This window comes from Poromitra crassiceps, assembly GCF_964638095.1.
Source record: "Poromitra crassiceps genome assembly, chromosome: 4".
Lineage (NCBI taxonomy): Eukaryota > Metazoa > Chordata > Actinopteri > Beryciformes > Melamphaidae > Poromitra > Poromitra crassiceps.
Window position 1 is genome coordinate 28,915,888 of NC_139626.1, and position 20,909 is coordinate 28,936,796.

General features: G+C 47.9%; 1 protein-coding gene across 1 annotated transcript in view; it reads right to left on the reverse strand.

The window, feature by feature from the left end:
- The window catches only part of raraa (retinoic acid receptor, alpha a), a gene marked incomplete at its 5' end in the record, with an annotated part of 105,686 nt that overhangs the window by 22,536 nt on the left and 62,241 nt on the right, over positions 1-20,909 (reverse strand). The window contains 2 exons of the mRNA XM_083634844.1: positions 3,882-4,023; positions 20,799-20,909. The exon at positions 20,799-20,909 is cut by the window's right edge and continues 38 nt beyond it. Coding sequence (XP_083490970.1) covers positions 3,882-4,023; positions 20,799-20,909 — 253 coding nt within the window. The remainder of the gene's footprint in view (positions 1-3,881; positions 4,024-20,798) is intronic.

The following is a 20,909-nucleotide window of genomic DNA, read 5'->3' on the forward strand; positions in this document are numbered from 1 at the left end:
GGTTAATATGTGTAAACTCTCTCTCTGACGCCCAGATCCTTATGAATATGTCAGGGTTAATATGTGTAAACTCTCTCTCTCACGCCCACATCCTTATGAATATGTCAGGGTTAATATGTGTAAACTCTCTCTCTCACGCCCACATCCTTATGAATATGTCAGGGTTAATATGTGTAAACTCTCTCTCTCACGCCCACATCCTTATGAATATGTCAGGGTTAATATGTGTAAACTCTCTCTCTCACGCCCACATCCTTATGAATATGTCAGGGTTAATATGTGTAAACTCTCTCTCATGCCCAGATCCTTATGAATATGTCAGGGTTAATATGTGTAAACTCTCTCTCTCACGCCCACATCCTTATGAATATGTCAGGGTTAATATGTGTAAACTCTCTCTCATGCCCACATCCTTATGAATATGTCAGGGTTAATAAGTGTAAACTCTCTCTCTCACACCCACATCCTTATGAATATGTCAGGGTTAATATGTGTAAACTCTCTCTCACATGCCCACATCCTTATGAATATGTCAGGGTTAATAAGTGTAAACTCTCTCTCTCACGCCCACATCCTTATGAATATGTCAGGGTTAATAAGTGTAAACTCTCTCTCTCATGCCCACATCCTTATGAATATGTCAGGGTTAATAAGTGTAAACTCTCTCTCTCACGCCCACATCCTTATGAATATGTCAGGGTTAATATGTGTAAACTCTCTCTCTCACGCCCACATCCTTATGAATATGTCAGGGTTAATATGTGTAAACTCTCTCTCTCACGCCCACATCCTTATGAATATGTCAGGGTTAATAAGTGTAAACTCTCTCTCATGCCCACATCCTTATGAATATGTCAGGGTTAATATGTGTAAACTCTCTCTCACACCCACATCCTTATGAATATGTCAGGGTTAATAAGTGTAAACTCTCTCTCTGACGCCCACATCCTTATGAATATGTCAGGGTTAATAAGTGTAAACTCTCTCTCATGCCCACATCCTTATGAATATGTCAGGGTTAATATGTTTAAACTCTCTCTCACACCCACATCCTTATGAATATGTCAGGGTTAATAAGTGTAAACTCTCTCTCTGACGCCCACATCCTTATGAATATGTCAGGGTTAATAAGTGTAAACTCTCTCTCTCACGCCCACATCCTTATGAATATGTCAGGGTTAATATGTGTAAACTCTCTCTCTGACGCCCACATCCTTATGAATATGTCAGGGTTAATATGTGTAAACTCTCTCTCACACCCACATCCTTATGAATATGTCAGGGTTAATAAGAGTAAACTCTCTCTCTGACGCCCACATCCTTATGAATATGTCAGGGTTAATAAGTGTAAACTCTCTCTCTCACATGCCCACATCCTTATGAATATGTCAGGGTTAATATGTGTAAACTCTCTCTCTCATGCCCACATCCTTATGAATATGTCAGGGTTAATATGTGTAAACTCTCTCTCTCATGCCCACATCCTCATGAATATGTCAGGGTTAATATGTGTAAACTCTCTCTCTCACGCCCACATCCTTATGAATATGTCAGGGTTAATATGTGTAAACTCTCTCTCATGCCCAGATCCTTATGAATATGTCAGGGTTAATATGTGTAAACTCTCTCTCTCTCATGCCCACATCCTTATGAATATGTCAGGGTTAATATGTGTAAACTCTCTCTCTCACGCCCACATCCTTATGAATATGTCAGGGTTAATATGTGTAAACTCTCTCTCATGCCCAGATCCTTATGAATATGTCAGGGTTAATATGTGTAAACTCTCTCTCTCACGCCCACATCCTTATGAATATGTCAGAGCTAATAAGTGTAAACTCTCTCTCTCATGCCCACATCCTTATGAATATGTCAGGGTTAATAAGTGTAAACTCTCTCTCTCACATGCCCACATCCTTATGAATATGTCAGGGTTAATATGTGTAAACTCTCTCTCTCACATGCCCACATCCTTATGAATATGTCAGGGTTAATATGTGTAAACTCTCTCTCTCACATGCCCACATCCTTATGAATATGTCAGGGTTAATATGTGTAAACTCTCTCTCTCACATGCCCACATCCTTATGAATATGTCAGGGTTAATATGTGTAAACTCTCTCTCTCTCATGCCCACATCCTTATGAATATGTCAGGGTTAATATGTGTAAACTCTCTCTCTCTCATGCCCACATCCTTATGAATATGTCAGGGTTAATATGTGTAAACTCTCTCTCTCACATGCCCACATCCTTATGAATATGTCAGGGTTAATAAGTGTAAACTCTCTCTCACGCCCACATCCTTATGAATATGTCAGGGTTAATAAGTGTAAACTCTCTCTCACGCCCACATCCTTATGAATATGTCAGGGCTAATAAGTGTAAACTCTCTCTCACATGCCCACATCCTTATGAATATGTCAGGGTTAATATGTGTAAACTCTCTCTCTCACGCCCACATCCTTATGAATATGTCAGGGTTAATATGTGTAAACTCTCTCTCTCACGCCCACATCCTTATGAATATGTCAGGGTTAATATGTGTAAACTCTCTCTCTCACGCCCACATCCTTATGAATATGTCAGGGTTAATATGTGTAAACTCTCTCTCTCTCATGCCCACATCCTTATGAATATGTCAGGGTTAATATGTGTAAACTCTCTCTCTCTCATGCCCACATCCTTATGAATATGTCAGGGTTAATATGTGTAAACTCTCTCTCTCACATGCCCACATCCTTATGAATATGTCAGGGTTAATAAGTGTAAACTCTCTCTCACGCCCACATCCTTATGAATATGTCAGGGTTAATAAGTGTAAACTCTCTCTCACGCCCACATCCTTATGAATATGTCAGGGCTAATAAGTGTAAACTCTCTCTCACATGCCCACATCCTTATGAATATGTCAGGGTTAATATGTGTAAACTCTCTCTCTCACGCCCACATCCTTATGAATATGTCAGGGTTAATATGTGTAAACTCTCTCTCTCACGCCCACATCCTTATGAATATGTCAGGGTTAATATGTGTAAACTCTCTCTCTCACGCCCACATCCTTATGAATATGTCAGGGTTAATATGTGTAAACTCTCTCTCACACCCAGACAATATGAATATGTCAGGGTTAATGTGTGTAAACTCTCTCTCTCACACCCAGACAATATGAATATGTCAGGGTTAATGTGTGTATATCGCTGTCGCTCTGGGGTGAGAAAACAAAAATCTCTAAAATGATGATCTTTCAGGAACGAGGAAAAAAATGTATGTAGCTTGATGACAATGCATTTATCGGTTGTGAGGTTTTCCTAACAGCAACAGCGATCTAGGGCTGCACAATATCACACACACACAAAAAATCATATTGAGATTATATTGACACATTGTGATAATTTAGTGAGAATGGTATTTTTTGCATTCCATTTTCACTGAAAAAAGAATATCTATTTTTTTATACTGGGGTCTGTACCGAACAACCATGTTCCCTTATGTCTGGAGAATATGATTTGTAGGCCAGGGCATCTCTGTAGCAGCATAATCCAGGTATCTGAGGACATATTTAGACTTTATCCCCCCAAAAATTGCAGCGATTGTGATTGTGATTTGGATAATATTGTGATTAATTGTATTGAGGATAGTAGCTGGTGTTATGGAATTCAGGATGCCCATCCACTCACACTCGCTATGAATCACGAACAAAACTCAGATTGTGAGATCTGATGTTTGTTTATACAATGTTGATAGTGCAGCGACCGTCAACAAATACGCTGTGGCTTAAGACTCCCAGCAGAACAATCAGCCGCTTTGGGCTTTGGGATTAAAAGAACTGTGATGAGATCTGGGCTCGGCCCGATAAGCCTCTTTGTTTGGGATACTCACACTCCTTGGACATCCCCACTTCCAGGCACTTCTGCAGCCGGCAGTACTGGCAGCGGTTGCGCGTGACCTTGTTGATGATGCAGTTCTTCTCCCGGTGGCAGGTGTAGACCATGTTCTTCTGGATGCTTCTCCGAAAGAAGCCCTGCGTCGAGAGAGGGACGGAGAGATGAGTGAGAAGAGAAGCAGAGGGGGTAGATGTTGGGGCAGAGGGGGTAGACTTCGGGGCAGAGGGGGTAGCAGCACGTTACCGTTGTGTTACCTAGCTATCCCTGTCTTTGTCTGTCTCGTCTTTCAGCTCGTTCAGATGCAGCCAGAGATGCTCAGTTTGGTGATTCTCTCCTTTGCCAGACGAGCTAGCAGCAGCAATATCACAATCACATACATCCACTTTGCTGTGGCTATCAGCAGCAGTGTCGAATGAAGCTGAGATTTCGGAACTAATGGTGACGATGGGGATCATTACAATTGGATCATCTACACCTGTCTAATTCAATTGGCCAGTCTTGAGCGCGATTTAATTTAATTGGCCACTGCACTAACGAGCACCCAGTTTGGGCGCCCTACATGCACATGTGATTCTGGACCTGTTAGCGAGCAGTACCAATGCTAGCGTGCTGTTTTCACACGCTGTGTGGCGTGCAAAACAAAAATCTGAATTTACTCATGTACTAAGAGAACATTTAAAAGTACTCAAGCAGAATATTTATTGTTGAAATTACTTGAGTAAAATGAGTGAAAATATAGCATTATAAAAAATACTTTAAAAAGGTACAAATCCTCAAAAAAACTAGCTCTGGGCAAAAGAAGCAGGAAAGAAAGGGACGCGCAGTATCACAGACAAGGACGGCATGCAACTGCCTCCCAGCTAAATGTTGACACCAAATTCCCCATCGCTGCTGCTGTATGTTGTTCCATTGCTTTTAGTGGTGTCCTTGTTGTTGTTTGCGTGTCCTTCCGGCTCATGCCTGTCCTACTTTACGCTCTCTTTCAACGTTACTGTTATTGAATATGATTTCCGTTGCCTTCTGAGAACTGCTCGCGTCCATGTCTCGTCTCTCGTCTTTTTGTCCCCTTTCAATAAAGTATTTAGCAGAGGCGAAGCAAAAACAACAAAAAGAAGAGCCAGTGCTCAGCGAGTATCAAAAAACCCACATAGACCCCCGTTCAGATAGGCTATATTCTGCCACCATTAAGAGCAATGAGGTACCAAACACTAAGCCCGTAAAGGCATCATCTGAAGAGGGAGAAAATCACATGCGCTGTCACCATCTCATGAGGTGGACCACCTGTCACCATCTCATGAGGTGGACCACCTGTCACCATCTCATGAGGTGGACCACCTGTCACCATCTCCTGAGGTGGACCACCTGCTTGGAGACAGGCCTATCTCGCAGCACACACCACTCGCTGCTGTGCTCCTGGGGACGTTAGGAGTCCACAGGCATTTGGGGAAGATTCAAAAGGCACAGGGTTACTGGGTCTAACATCACCCTGGCCTAGTTTACGCAGCCAGGGAGAAAAGCTATTCTCCATCCAGGCCAAGCACAGATTATTTGAGAGAAAGAGGGAGAGACAGGGAGAGAGGGGGAGGGAGGGAGAGACAGAGAAAGGGAGAGACAGAGAGAGAGGGAGAGACCGAGCGAGAGAGGGAGGGAGAGACAGAGAGAGAGAGAAAGGGAGAGACAGAGAGAGAGGGAGAGACCGAGCGAGAGAGGGAGGGAGAGACAGAGAGAGAGAGAAAGGGAGAGACAGAGAGAGAGAGAGAGAGAAAAGGGAGAGACAGAGAGAGAGACCGAGCGAGAGAGGGAGAGAGAGACAGAGAGAGAGGCTGACTATTGGATGTAAGTGTTCTGTAAGAACACTTAAAGCGGTGTCTCCCTCCCTCCCCCGCCTTTCCCTTTTCAATCTAAGTGGATCAGAGGAAATCAGAGAGTAAATTAAACGACAGAGTGGAGGCGGGGGAGGCGGAGGACAAATGAAGGCGGGGCTGGGAAGGGGGAGGGACCTTTGGGGAGAGAGACTATATTTTTTGATTATACATAAAAAAAAGAGCAGGAAGATGGAAACGGACCAAAATATTCCTCCCAGATAGAAACGGCACCATTCCCATGCACTAGATCACTAGTTCCCAGCAGCCCTTGAGGGAGTTCCAGGGGGAGAGGAGGGGTTCCTGGGGTTTGGGTCTTCCAGCAAAATGAGGAACGGTGTAATTTCACTATAGTTTCATTTGAAGATAAGGCAGTGAAATACTGTAAGAAGAATGGCTGTTCAGATCAGAGGTCCCTCCGCCCAGCTACAATATAAACAGCTGTCTAGCTGTGTAACAAATCATCTCCAACATCAAACATGTTCAGATGGAGCTCCCTCACACACATCTGATCAGATGGAGGTCTGTGGTATAAAGCCTGACTATAAACTGTTTGGGCCTATAAACAGAGTGTGTTTGGGCCTATAAACAGAGTGTGTTTGGGCCTATAAACAGAGTGTATCTGGGCCTATAAACAGAGTGTATCTGGGCCTATAAACAGAGTGTGTTTGGGCCTATAAACAGAGTGTGTTTGGGCCTATAAACAGAGTGTGTTTGGGCCTATAAACAGAGTGTGTTTGGGCTTATAAACAGAGTGTGTTTGGGCCTATAAACAGAGTGTATCTGGGCCTATAAACAGAGTGTATCTGGGCCTATAAACAGAGTGTGTTTGGGCCTATAAACAGAGTGTGTTTGGGCCTATAAACAGAGTGTGTTTGGGCCTATAAACAGAGTGTGTTTGGGCCTATAAACAGAGTGTGTTTGGGCCTATAAACAGAGTGTGTTTGGGCCTATAAACAGAGTGTGTTTGGGCCTATAAACAGAGTGTGTTTGGGCCTATAAACAGAGTGTGTTTGGGCCTATAAACAGAGTGTGTTTGGGCCTATAAACAGAGTGTGTTTGGGCCTATAAACAGAGTGTATCTGGGCCTATAAACAGAGTGTATCTGGGCCTATAAACAGAGTGTGTTTGGGCCTATAAACAGAGTGTGTTTGGGCCTATAAACAGAGTGTGTTTGGGCCTATAAACAGAGTGTGTTTGGGCCTATAAACAGAGTGTATTTGGGCCTATAAACAGAGTGTGTTTGGGCCTATAAACAGAGTGTATCTGGGCCTATAAACAGAGTGTGTTTGGGCCTATAAACAGAGTGTGTTTGGGCCTATAAACAGAGTGTGTTTGGGCCTATAAACAGAGTGTATCTGGGCCTATAAACAGAGTGTATCTGGGCCTATAAACAGAGTGTGTTTGGGCCTATAAATAGAGTGTGTTTGGGCCTATAAACAGAGTGTATCTGGGCCTATAAACAGAGTGTGTTTGGGCCTATAAACAGAGTGTGTTTGGGCCTATAAACAGAGTGTATCTGGGCCTATAAACAGAGTGTATCTGGGCCTATAAACAGAGTGTATCTGGGCCTATAAACAGAGTGTGTTTGGGCCTATAAACAGAGTGTGTTTGGGCCTATAAACAGAGTGTATCTGGGCCTATAAACAGAGTGTATCTGGGCCTATAAACAGAGTGTATCTGGGCCTATAAACATAGTGTGTTTGGGCCTATAAACAGAGTGTATCTGGGCCTATAAACAGAGTGTATCTGGGCCTATAAACAGAGTGTGTTTGGGCCTATAAACAGAGTGTATCTGGGCCTATAAACAGAGTGTGTTTGGGCCTATAAACAGAGTGTGTTTGGGCCTATAAACAGAGTGTATCTGGGCCTATAAACAGAGTGTGTTTGGGCCTATAAACAGAGTGTATTTGGGCCTATAAACAGAGTGTGTTTGGGCCTATAAACAGAGTGTATCTGGGCCTATAAACAGAGTGTGTTTGGGCCTATAAACAGAGTGTGTTTGGGCCTATAAACAGAGTGTGTTTGGGCCTATAAACAGAGTGTGTTTGGGCCTATAAACAGAGTGTGTTTGGGCCTATAAACAGAGTGTATTTGGGCCTATAAACAGAGTGTGTTTGGGCCTATAAACAGAGTGTGTTTGGTCCTATAAACAGAGTGTATCTGGGCCTATAAACAGAGTGTGTTTGGGCCTATAAACAGAGTGTATCTGGGCCTATAAACAGAGTGTGTTTGGGCCTATAAACAGAGTGTGTTTGGGCTTATAAACAGAGTGTGTTTGGTCCTATAAACAAAGTGTATTTGGGCCTATAATCTCACTCTTTTTCATATCAAGGACCCTCATTTTAGTCCACATTAGGGTCACAGACCCACATTTGATGAAAATTGTGTCTATCAGACCAAAATCTGAGAATATTTGTTATTGTCAGAGTCTAGAGAGATAACAGCCAAACTATGATCAAGATAATAATTCTTCAAAATGTTCGAATTGTGTGAACTTCTTCTAAATGAAAGTGTAATAATTAATCATTTGCTGAGGACCCCCGGTGGTCCTGGACCCCACGATGAGAACCGCTGCGTTAGCTTAGAGCTTATAGTGGTGTACTGGCTCAAGATCCTAGCATCACAGCTCCTCCCATCTGGACTACTGTAACTCACTCCTTCATGGCGTCGTCAACACCAGCCTCATCACCAGCCTCATCACCAGCCTCATCACCAGCCTCATCAACAGCCTCATCAACAGCCTCCAACTGCTCAGTCACCGGTAATACTTGTGTGCTGCAGGGGAAGTGTCATGTGTTATGTTTGGGTGGGTGGGGGCAGGGTGTGTGTGTGTGTGTGTGTGTGTGTGTGCACGTGCACATGCGCGCGTGTGTGTGTGTGTATGTGTGTGTGTCTGGGGTGCTGCCGGGGAGCCCCGTACCATGCAGAGGGATTAGGTTTACTAGCCGACAGATGGCCAGTGGACCTAAGTCTGCAATTTGTCCTTCCCGGACCACCAGCCTCCTCTCCCATCTGACAGCACAGTGTGGAAGTGAGCACATTTGGAGGAGTGGTCCTTATAAGAAAGAAAGGGGGGCAGCAGGCAGCAGGCACGAGGCACGCCATGGAGCCATGGAGCCATGGACCAGCCATGTGTTGGACAGTGAACTACAGAGACGAGGTCATTACAGTATGTGTCACGCACATGTGTTTGCGCAAAGGGGCAGGAGCATTCTGGCCATCAAACCCACTTCTGACTGGTGTTCCATCCTCATCAGGTCACCTGGCCTAAAGCCTCTCCTGAATGACTGGTGTTCTCATCCTCATCAGGTCACCTGGCCTAAAGCCTCTCCTGAATGACTGGTGTTCTCATCCTCATCAGGTCACCTGGCCTAAAGCCTCTCCTGAATGACTGGTGTTCTCATCCTCATCAGGTCACCTGGCCTAAAGCCTCTCCTGAATGACTGGTGTTCTCATCCTCATCAGGTCACCTGGCCTAAAGCCTCTCCTGAATGACTGGTGTTCTCATCCTCATCAGGTCACCTGGCCTAAAGCCTCTCCTGAATGACTGGTGTTCTCATCCTCATCAGGTCACCTGGCCTAAAGCCTCTCCTGAATGACTGGTGTTCTCATCCTCATCAGGTCACCTGGCCTAAAGCCTCTCCTGAATGACTGGTGTTCCATCCTCATCAGGTCACCTGGCCTAAAGCCTCTCCTGAATGACTGGTGTTCTCATCCTCATCAGGTCACCTGGCCTAAAGCCTCTCCTGAATGACTGGTGTTCTCATCCTCATCAGGTCACCTGGCCTAAAGCCTCTCCTGAATGACTGGTGTTCTCATCCTCATCAGGTCACCTGGCCTAAAGCCTCTCCTGAATGACTGGTGTTCTCATCCTCATCAGGTCACCTGGCCTAAAGCCTCTCCTGAATGACTGGTGTTCCATCCTCATCAGGTCACCTGGCCTAAAGCCTCTCCTGAATGACTGGTGTTCTCATCCTCATCAGGTCACCTGGCCTAAAGCCTCTCCTGAATGACTGGTGTTCTCATCCTCATCAGGTCACCTGGCCTAAAGCCTCTCCTGAATGACTGGTGTTCTCATCCTCATCAGGTCACCTGGCCTAAAGCCTCTCCTGAATGACTGGTGTTCCATCCTCATCAGGTCACCTGGCCTAAAGCCTCTCCTGAATGACTGGTGTTTTCATCCTCATCAGGTCACCTGGCCTAAAGCCTCTCCTGAATGACTGGTGTTCTCATCCTCATCAGGTCACCTGGCCTAAAGCCTCTCCTGAATGACTGGTGTTCCATCCTCATCAGGTCACCTGGCCTAAAGCCTCTCCTGAATGACTGGTGTTCTCATCCTCATCAGGTCACCTGGCCTAAAGCCTCTCCTGAATGACTGGTGTTCCATCCTCATCAGGTCACCTGGCCTAAAGCCTCTCCTGAATGACTGGTGTTCTCATCCTCATCAGGTCACCTGGCCTAAAGCCTCTCCTGAATGACTGGTGTTCCCATCCTCATCAGGTCACCTGGCCTAAAGCCTCTCCTGCAGGGCCCGAAATTAGAGCCCGCCACCCGCCAATGGCGGGCATATTTTTGCTTTGGCGTGTTAGATTTGGCATCTGTCCGCCACGTGGCGGGTCGCAAAATAGTCGTCATGTAATATTAAAACTGTGTGTAGCCGCCTGTGTCCACCTAGCGTATTTTTCCCACTGTTAAACGCTGGGAGTGTGCTGCGGAGCGCTGATCCCAGCCACAATATACAAGGGAGCAGTCTGAAACGTAAGGTTAGTTTAACGTTAGTGCGTTCAGCGCAGTAGTATAACACGAGTGCTTCCTGAGGCTGTTTCATTCTCTCCCGTAGCAGTGTCAATTGCGTGACAGCCTAACGTCGGGCGAATCAATAAATGAATGAATCAATCGCTCGCACTTGTTGCCGACACTCGTATGATACAGTATATATGAGGAGATAATAGTTATGTGTGTTTTGCTGCGCAGCTGGCACGAGTGCTTTGTGAGACTGTTTCATTCTGGCTCTGCCGTCCGTATAGGCTACCAAACATGACTGGAGGGGAATGGAACGCAGTCGTCAATTTAGCGGAGGTAAAAAGCGTATTTTTACCTCTGCTAAATTGACAGCCTACATCGGGCGAATCAATCAATGAATCAATCGCTCGCGCTTGTTGCCGAGCTCGTATGATGAGGAGATGAATCAAAATGCTTACCACCAATAAAGCCGAAGCGGAGCCAAGAACGAGTGCAGGAGAGCTAACGCAGGTGCCAGGTGTGGAGTGGGAGAGAAAGGTGTGTAGCCCAAGTTGTGCGCTGTCTGCACTGAGACTGTCGCAGTTATTACTTTTAGTTGCGTTGTTTTTTTTTTTTGCAACAATTTAAGCTCAAGATTGACTTGACATGTATTGATAAGATTGACTTGACATGTAGGCTATTGATTAATCAATCATCAATCAATATATTAAAATAATTTGCTTCAAATTTTACTCTGCCCTCTTATTTAAGTGTGTATTCTTCAACGTAATACCTTATCTACTTGAAATGTACTGAAAAAAATTGATATATATGGATATATGTGACACAAAAATGTTTTTTTTTTTTTTGGCCGGTAAGAAATATGCTTGGCGGGTAGATTTTTTCCATCTACCCGCCACTGGCCGGTGGGTCAAAAAGTTAATTTCGGGCCCTGCTCTCCTGAATGACTGGTGTTCCATCCTCATCAGGTCACCTGGCCTAAAGCCTCTCCTGAATGACTGGTGTTCCATCCTCATCAGGTCACCTGGCCTAAAGCCTCTCCTGAATTCAGCAATGCACCACACACATCCACTTTGGAACTGCACATCACATTTGCAATTGCAAACACTGTTTAACCACACGTGTATCCTTCAAAAACTCCCTTTCCCCATCGCCTTTTTCTGCCTATAAAAACTAAAAGCATTTGATCCAGCAGCAGATACCTCCAGATACCTCCAAACCCCCTGGCAGATACCTCCAAACCCCCTGGCAGATACCTCCAAAGCCCCTGGCAGATACCTCCAAAGCCCCTGGCAGATACCTCCAAACCCCCTGGCAGATACCTCCAAACCCCTGGCAGATACCTCCAAACCACTGGCAGATACCTCCAAACCACTGGCAGATACCTCCAAACCACTGGCAGATACCTCCAAACCACTGGCAGATACCTCCAAACCCCCTGGCAGATACCTCCAAACCCCCTGGCAGATACCTCCAAACCCCTGGCAGATACCTCCAAACCCCCTGGCAGATACCTCCAAACCCCTGGCAGATACCTCCAAACCCCCCGGCAGATACCTCCAAACCCCCTGGCAGATACCTCCAAACCCCTGGCAGATACCTCCAAACCCCCTGGCAGATACCTCCAAACCCCCTGGCAGATACCTCCAAACCCCCTGGCAGATACCTCCAAACCCCTGGCAGATACCTCCAAACCCCTGGCAGATACCTCCAAACCCCTGGCAGATACCTCCAAAGCCCCTGGCAGATACCTCCAAACCCCCTGGCAGATACCTCCAAACCCCTGGCAGATACCTCCAAACCCCCCGGCAGATACCTCCAAACCCCTGGCAGATACATCCAAACCACTGGCAAAGGAGCTTCAAATGCTATCCCAGATAGATTAGTGAGGTGTCATCATGAGCACAAAACAAAGCACAAAGGTCACAGTAGTAAGTCAATCGTAGCTGCCTCTGATGCCTGATGTGTACTTTCTGTGTGTGTGTGTGTGTGTGTGTGTGTGTGTGTGTGTGTGTGTGTGTCTATGCGTGCATGTGTGTTGTGTGTGTTGTGTGTGTGTCTATGCGTGCGTGTGTGTGTTGTGTTGTGTTGTGGTGTGTGTGTGCATGTGTGTGTGTGTGTGGATGCATGTTGTCCCCTTTGATCCGTTGGTGCCCTGACCCTGACCCCGGGGTCGCCAGGGGATTGACCCGCTCCCTCCTGACACCATAGGGCTCAGGTGGCCTCTCGCGGCACATTCTGATTGGCCGTTGCTGCCGGCTCGCGGGGCTGGTCAATTGTTCCCGCCGCTCCCCTCACCCCTCTCTCCTCCTATTAGGACGCATTGCTTCCTACGGCTCTTAAGCCTCTTTTTGTATCAGCGCCTAATCCGCCCGGCGACAAGAGCTCGTCAGCAGGCTCCATCAGACGCCCTGCAGTGTTCAGAGGAGAGGAGAGGAGAGCGGGTGAGGAGGAGGGAGGGGGAGGGTGGAAGGAGGAGCTAAGGGTGACAGCCAAGTGTGACAGCACATGTCGTGTGGCGAGCGCTTACATTCACAGCTGTCTACCCGGTACGATGTGCCACGCCGCCACGCCGCCCGTTTATGAGAGTCTGCGTATGTTGCTGGTTGCGTGTGTGTGAGGAAATGCTTGATTAAGAGGCAGCGGGTGGGAGGGGGTCCAGGGGGCAGGCAGAAGGGGGTCCAGGGGCGGGTGGGAGGGGGGCGGGGGGTGGGCGGGAGGGGGTCCGGGGGGTTGGCGAGTTCACAGGGAAGCACAGGAATCCTCTTGTACGTGACTTTCACACTGTGCCCAGATTAACACTGCGTTCCCTACCTCCTACCTCCTACCGTGTCTGCGTGCGCCTCAGCGTGTGTAGTGCATGTGTGTGTGTGTGTATTTGTGTGTGTGTGTATATTCGTGTGTGTGTGTGTGTGTGGGCACAAGCAGAACAGTCCCTGCCTCTCCCCTGCTAAGCAGCCCACACATTAGTCAAAGAGGGATGCTCAGTAAGAGGCACAGCACAACGGGGACAGTCGCCCTGCGGAGGAGAGCCCGCCTCCCCTCGCCCTGCGGAGGAGAGCCCGCCTCCCCTCGCCCTGCGGAGGAGAGCCCGCCTCCCCTCGCCCTCTGCCTCCCCTCGCCCTGCAGAGGAGAGCCCGCTTCCCCTCGCCCTGGAGAGGAGAGCCCGCCTCCCCTCGCCCTACAGAGAGCCCGCCTCCCAGCGCCCTCCGCCTCCCCTCGCCCTGCGGATAGCCCGCCTCCCCTCGCCCTCCGCCCGCCTCCCCTCGCCCTGCAGAGGAGAGCCCGCCTCCCCTCGCCCTCCGCCTCCCCTCGCCCTGCAGAGGAGAGCCCGCTTCCCCTCGCCCTGGAGAGGAGAGCCCGCCTCCCCTCGCCCTACAGAGAGCCCGCCTCCCAGCGCCCTCCGCCTCCCCTCGCCCTGCGGAGAGCCCGCCTCCCAGCGCCCTCCGCCTCCCCTCGCCCTGCAGAGGAGAGCCCGCCCCCCCTCGCCCTGCAGAGGAGAGCCCGCCTCCCCTCGCCCTACGGAGAGCCCGCCTCCCAGCGCCCTCTGCCTCCCCTCGCCCTGCAGAGGAGAGCCCGCCCCCCCTCGCCCTGCAGAGGAGAGCCCGCCTCCCCTCGCCCTACGGAGAGCCCGCCTCCCCTCGCCCTCCGCCTCCCCTCGCCCTGCAGAGGAGAGCCCGCCTCCCCTCGCCCTGCGGAGGAGAGCCCGCCTCCCCTCGCCCTGCGGCGGAGAGCCCGCCTCCCCTCGCCCTGCGGAGGAGAGCCCGCCTCCCCTCGCCCTCCGCCTCCCCTCGCCCTGCGGAGGAGAGCCCGCCTCCCCTCGCCCTGCGGAGGAGAGCCTGCCTCCCCTCGCCCTCCGCCTCCCCTCGCCCTGCAGAGGAGAGCCCAAGACACAAACATGAGAGGGACAGCATGCAAATGTAATGTGTAAATAAGTGTGAGGGGGGAAAGTGGAGTGCTGCTGAGTACGTGCGGCTTCCACAACAAACGATATGAGCCGTCTCTGAGTAGCAGCTCAACATCCTCCTGTTTCCTCTGCTGGCTGCAGCCTCAGGACAGGCCTTTGTAGTCTGGCATGCTGCAGCGATGCTAACCCTCGTCTCCCTTCAGAGCGCTCTATACATTCACATGCCTGTACTGCTCTCTGTGCCAAGCCGTCTCCTCTCAAGTCACAGATATGGGGAAGATACCCGGAGTGTTTTTTTTTAAGCAGCACTGCGGCAGGCAGGTGGGTGGGCAGCTGAGGGAGCAGGTAGGTGAGGGAGCAGGTAGCTGAGGGAGCAGGCAGCTGAGGGAGGAGGTAGCTGAGGGAGCAGGTAGCTGAGGGAGCAGGTAGCTGAGGGAGCAGGTAGGTGAGGGAGCAGGCAGCTGAGGGAGCAGGTAGCTGAGGGAGGAGGTAGCTGAGGGAGCAGGTAGCTGAGGGAGCAGGTAGGTGAGGGAGCAGGTAGCTGAGGGAGCAGGTAGCTGAGGGAGGAGGTAGCTGAGGGAGCAGGTAGCTGAGGGAGCAGGTAGCTGAGGGAGCAGGCAGCTGAGGGAAATCCTGATCCATGAACTCTGTATGGTATTCTATCTATACCATACAACCAAAAGCATGCCACCATTTTACTTCTAGAGGGGGGGAACTAAAGCAATGTTTTGGGCTTTCTCAAGATAATAAAGAATGCATAAAATGTCCTGAGTGAAATTAATTTTGCAGCAATTCAAACCAAGCCAATATATGCATGTGGCCTCCATGTAATCATGTAAAGTGGGAAACTGTTAGGCAAATAATATTTTTGATCTCCGGTTAAAAATAATCTATTTCAGAACTGACTTAAGCTTAGAAAAACATTTAAAAAAATCATCATCGTCAGCAATGGAGAATATGGAGAAGTTGCTTTGGGATTTATGGAGAGTCTATGCTACATTCAAGTGATGTGGGAAAAATATGGTAATCGTTGAGCGAACATGAACGAGCCAACAGAGGTGAATCTGAGTGGGAAAGTGATTGAATGTTTACAGGGCTGAGAGCGCCCAAGCAGTGTCAGCAGCAGATCATAAAACACATGTATTATATTGTCGTTTGGCGTTCTATGTAAATAATTAGTACTGAACAAATATACAATGACTTTTGGCTGATAAATTAAGACATCAACGACGTCCCTGATGTGCAGCACAAAGTACCTTGATTTCTCAAATAAATCAACAGCCACCAAAATATCACTTCTGCTATGGGTCCATTTGGTGTATTGGGTGTTGTCAGAGGGGGCGGGGCTTTGATCACGGAGGTAAAACAACCGATTACTCAACTTTACAGTGGCTCCATTGTCTGCCTCCCGTCCCTATTAATCACACTGTGCAACAATCTGGAGTGGACGTCACAGGCGCACGTCGCTGCAGTTGTGCGTGGTCGCAGAAACTCGGAGGAAACAAGTGAAGCCGAAACTAGAGACAGAATCCCCGGAATATGGGAAAAAAGACCACTTGTCTCTCTGAACTTCCCTACAGCTGTGCAACAATCTCTGATACTGGGGACAACTGTCACCAGAAGACTCACTCAAGTATGGCTGATGGACATGGTTTGTGTTATACAGATGGAGAGACTCAGGTTCCTGAGAACCAACTCGCTTAGAAGGTTCTCAACTATTTGGGACCCGTTTCTGAGCTACTTTGACGAGGTTAAAAATGATTAGTGAGCGGTGACTCAGGTTGGGCGTGATGGACAGCTTGCCCGGTTGGTTTCCTGTGGAGCCCTTGGGGTGGGATCCTATGTGTAATATCTCTCACAAGCACATAAGCACCTTTTGCGGCTGGTAGCACCACGTTAACAATGCCAAATGTCAATGATGTATGTTTTTTTTTTTTCCTGCTGTCTGACTGAGCCTGTTTCTCTTGTTCTATAAAAAAAAACAAAAAAAAACGACTTGTGCCGTATAGACACTGGACTTTCCCACTAGGAATATGACGATGTCTGGCACTGAAACTTTGGCGCTGTAGTTGGATCCTAGAGCCATCCTGACACTAGTGAGTACGGATCAGGAAACCTCACCCCATTGAAAGAGTTCGCTTATTTGTGTAAGATAACCTGTGTGTTGCTGGCAAAGCTTTAAAACATGTGGAGGAGGAGGCGTCCGGATCTTCCATATTACTATGACAGCTGAACCGCTAGCTGTCACTTTCTGCAAACAGACCTGTGAAACGACACAGATATGATGGTTTACAGTGGGACTTACCCTGTCCGTCCCATTCACTTCAATAGAACGAGCCCCAAAGCAAAACTGGAACACTGTGCCGTGAGTGATGTCTCTTCCTTCTTTATTAGGTGTCTTGGGGATAGCTTATCTCTTATAACATATTATCTCCATTTATCTAATCAATTGGCATTTATATCAAAGGGCAACATTTTCCAATAGACAACGTATGCATGCATTACTGCTGATGAAGCAACTTCACCACCACAACACTGGTGTCGCCAAATGATCTGCTGGAGCCAACTAAAAACATTGGCACCAGTCACTAAAATGTCAGGAAAAAGCCAAGTCAACAAGTTAATTGAAAATCTCTAATCTCCTAATCCTCATATCTACTACAATTAATCAATTCTTAATCCAACCGTTGGAATGCCAGTGTGACACGAAGCAGGCAGAATAGGATACGAGAACTTACTGCTGGCTGCACTCCACTGCGTGCACTTCAGATTCAACCACCACCACCACCACCCCCCCACACAAAACACAGCCCTGCTCACCGGGAGCTATCATCCAGCCTTATTATTCCTCTTATTAGCCTATTGAATCAGGGCCTATTAGCCGATGGGGGGGGTGATGTTAAATGGACACAATAAAAGGCGTTGAGGACGCGCACTAGGTGGCGCACTAGGTACCTGAGGGGTTTATTTACTCTGTGAACTTTTTATAAGCCGCCTTCAGGGAGCAGCTTCAGTTTCATGGAGCACTCAGTCTCACAGGGTTTGTGCTGAAGGGTTACTACATGTTGACAAAGGCTTGACGCCGAAACGTCCAATTTTTTTCACTGCCCAATAAAAGGCTGTTTTTCAATTAGCTTACCGTGAGTGCCGGCTCTCCTTTTTCATTGTTATCCATTATCCAGGCACCCGGTCTGTTTTTCTTACAAGGAGTTGTGCGCTTTACCTCAATTCTAGGGTTACTACATGTGCCTGTGTATGTGCCTGTGTGTGTGTGTGTGTGTGTGTGTGTGTGTGTGTGTGTGTGTGTGTGTCTGTGTGTGTGTGTGTGTGCGTGCGTGCGTGCGTGTGTGTGTGTGCATGCATGCGTGTGTGTGTGTCTGCTCCTCCCTTCATACATTCTTGACTTGACTTTTCTCCCCCGCCCGGTGCCTTGGTGTGCTGACCATCTTTCTTGTGGTGTCAATGAGTTCAGCCTGCTCCCCTGTACCCCCCTCCGCCTGCTCCCCTGTACCCCCCTCTGCCTGCTCCCCTGTACCCCCCTCGCTCCCCTGTACCCCCCTCTGCCTGCTCCCCTGTACCTCCTCTGCCTGCTCCCCTGTACCCCCCTCCGCCTGCTCCCCTGTACCCCCTCTGCCTGCTCCCCTGTACCCCCTCTGCCTGCTCTCCTGTACCCCCTCTGCCTGCTCCCCTGTACCCCCTCTCTCTCAGTACAGTGTATTGGCTCAGGTGAGGTGTAGTATTGGCTGGGCAGGGCCATGTGAGGCAGAGGGCCTAGCAGCCACCTGTCACCACCACCATCTTCCTCTCACTGTGCGTATCGCTGTTGTCGTGTGAAAACCTCCTACCTCCAGTTTGGCTCATTTTCATGTTTCACTTGAGGATTGCATTCACCTCTATGGGATGAAAAGTCTACGACAGCTCCTTTTTTTTAGACTCAAGTCGAGCTGAACCCAAGAATGACTTTTCTTTTTCTTTTAGTTCAAATACCTGGGTATGCAGTGCACCTATTTAATAATGTATGCAAAACAAATCACAACAAGCTAATTTCTTTAGTTTTTCACACTTTTTCACATCAAAAGTTCGTTTTTCAAGATCTCATTGATAACAGTAATGTACAGTTTGCTGACGTCACCCTGTACTATTAAATTTCTACCCCATTTCAACCAATCATATCACGACATGCAGCTGTCAATCAAATCTTCATTTCTGGATAATTTTCTCTTCCAAATGAAGTCGAAAATGGCGCCTAGTGCCTGTCATCTGGCAGAATTCATATCCCATAAACTAACTACTAACTTGGCCAATTGTTAGAAACATGGATAAAAAACAAAAACTATAATCTCTAAGAATGCAAAGAAATGTAACTGGCTCGTTAAAACGCGCATTCCAGGGATATCGTATTTACAGCAGCGATAATGGCGCATGCATCTGAGAGGTTGGTTGTCAGGGGTCGCACCTCGGAGATTCCAGGCCGACGTGCTGCACTCTCCGCTCGGCAACACGAAGGCAGCTGGCTGCCTGTGGCTCGCTGAGCTCCACTCCTCCCGTCAAAAGGCTCTTCCTGAGGGGAGCGCCACAACACACTGAATCCCACTCGATTTGGAGGCGGAACACGCCAGGATTGGCCAAAGCCCAATCCAGTCCCCAGAATTGTCAAATAAAATCATTGACATGCTACTATGACCCGCCTCTCAACCTGTCATCTTAGACAAACTATGTTTTTCAGTCTGAAACGGACTCATATGCACGTGACGAACAGGTTCAGTTCGACTTTAACCCCCCCCCCCCCAAAAATAACTGATCTAAAATAATAAAAAGAAGATTTTTGCCTGACAGCAGTGCTGCGTTACACTCCATAGTTTCCTCCTCCACCACCTTCCTCCCCTCAGCACGACTTACACAACTCTGGCCCCGTGCCTTGGGAAAGAGAGATAAGAGGTTTGTGCGCGCACACACCCACACTAACCAGAACACACACACACACACACACACACACACACACACAGACACACACAGACACACACACACTAACCAACACACACACACACACTAACCCGCACACTAACCAGAACACACACACACACTAATCAGAACACACTAATCACAACACACATGCGTGCGCACACACGCACCCACACTAACCAGAACACACACACACGTCACACACACGCACCCACACTAACCAGAACACACACACACACACACACATGCACACACACTCACCCGCACACTAATCAGAACACACACACACACACACACACACACACACACTAATCAGAACACACTAATCACAACACACAGCGACTGCAGACATGACTATGGACTGACAGCAGAGCAGATGGAGGTTAAGAGTGTGTGTGCTGCCTCTCCAGCACCTGTATGGAGGTTATCAGTGTGTGTGTTAGGGCTGTCAAAAATAATCGATTATAAGATGCATCGCGATGCGGATGTGCACGATTCTGCATCGATTCACAAATGTCAAAAATCGATTATTAAAAAATAAATAAAAATAAATGAATGTAATAATCAAATAAAATATAATGGAAGTACATGCAGTTGTTTATTTTAATTATGGATCATAATACAATGCAATTCCAAATGCACTTTTATTTTAAAAGTAGCCACACAGCGAGAAAAAAGAAAGTGAGAAAAAATAAATCAAAAAAGTGATGCATCGATTTAAGATGCATCGAGATGCATCGATAATCATGATCGAATCGAATCGTAGCCCTCTGAATCGTAATCGAATCGAATCGTGAGGCCAGTGAAGATTCACAGCCCTAGTGTGTTTGTGTGTGTGTGTTTTATTTTAATTTTATTTTATTTAACCTTTATTTAACCAGGTAAGTCATTAAGAACAAATTCTTATTCACAATGGCGACCTGGCAAAAGTGTGTGTGTGTGTGTGTGTGTGTGTGTGTGTGTGTGTGTGCTGTCTCTTCAGCACCTGTATTGATAACAGACACGTGGACAGGGCTGATAGGCGGCGGCACAACAGAGCCCCACATGCAGGTGATAAGAGGCAGGGCCGTACAGACACAGAAAACCACCCACTTTGCAACGTCTGCAGATCTCAGTTCCAAGGTTGATTATTGCAGTTTGAAGTGTTGCAAGAATCCAATAGAACTTATCCAGAGGGCTTCAGAAGAGCAGGTCCTATTGATCTGGCCACTCCATAGAGCACAGAGCAAACCGATAGCGCCGTCTGTGAATGATTCCTATCACAAAAGCCGTCGTCGATTTGAACGTATTCCCAAGATTGAATAAATGCTCTCAAATCACATGGCTTATCATTCTCATCATCTGGGCTTATGTTGTTGTTGTTGTCCCAAATCAAAAGAAGGTGAGGAGAGGGACAGAGGGACAGAGGGAGTGCTGGACGGACAGATGACCTCACCTTGCAGCCCTCACAGGCGCTGACACCATAGTGGTACCCTGAGGACTTGTCCTGGCACACGAAGCAGGGCTTGTAGACGCGGGGCGGCGGGGGCGGGGAGGGCGGGCTTGG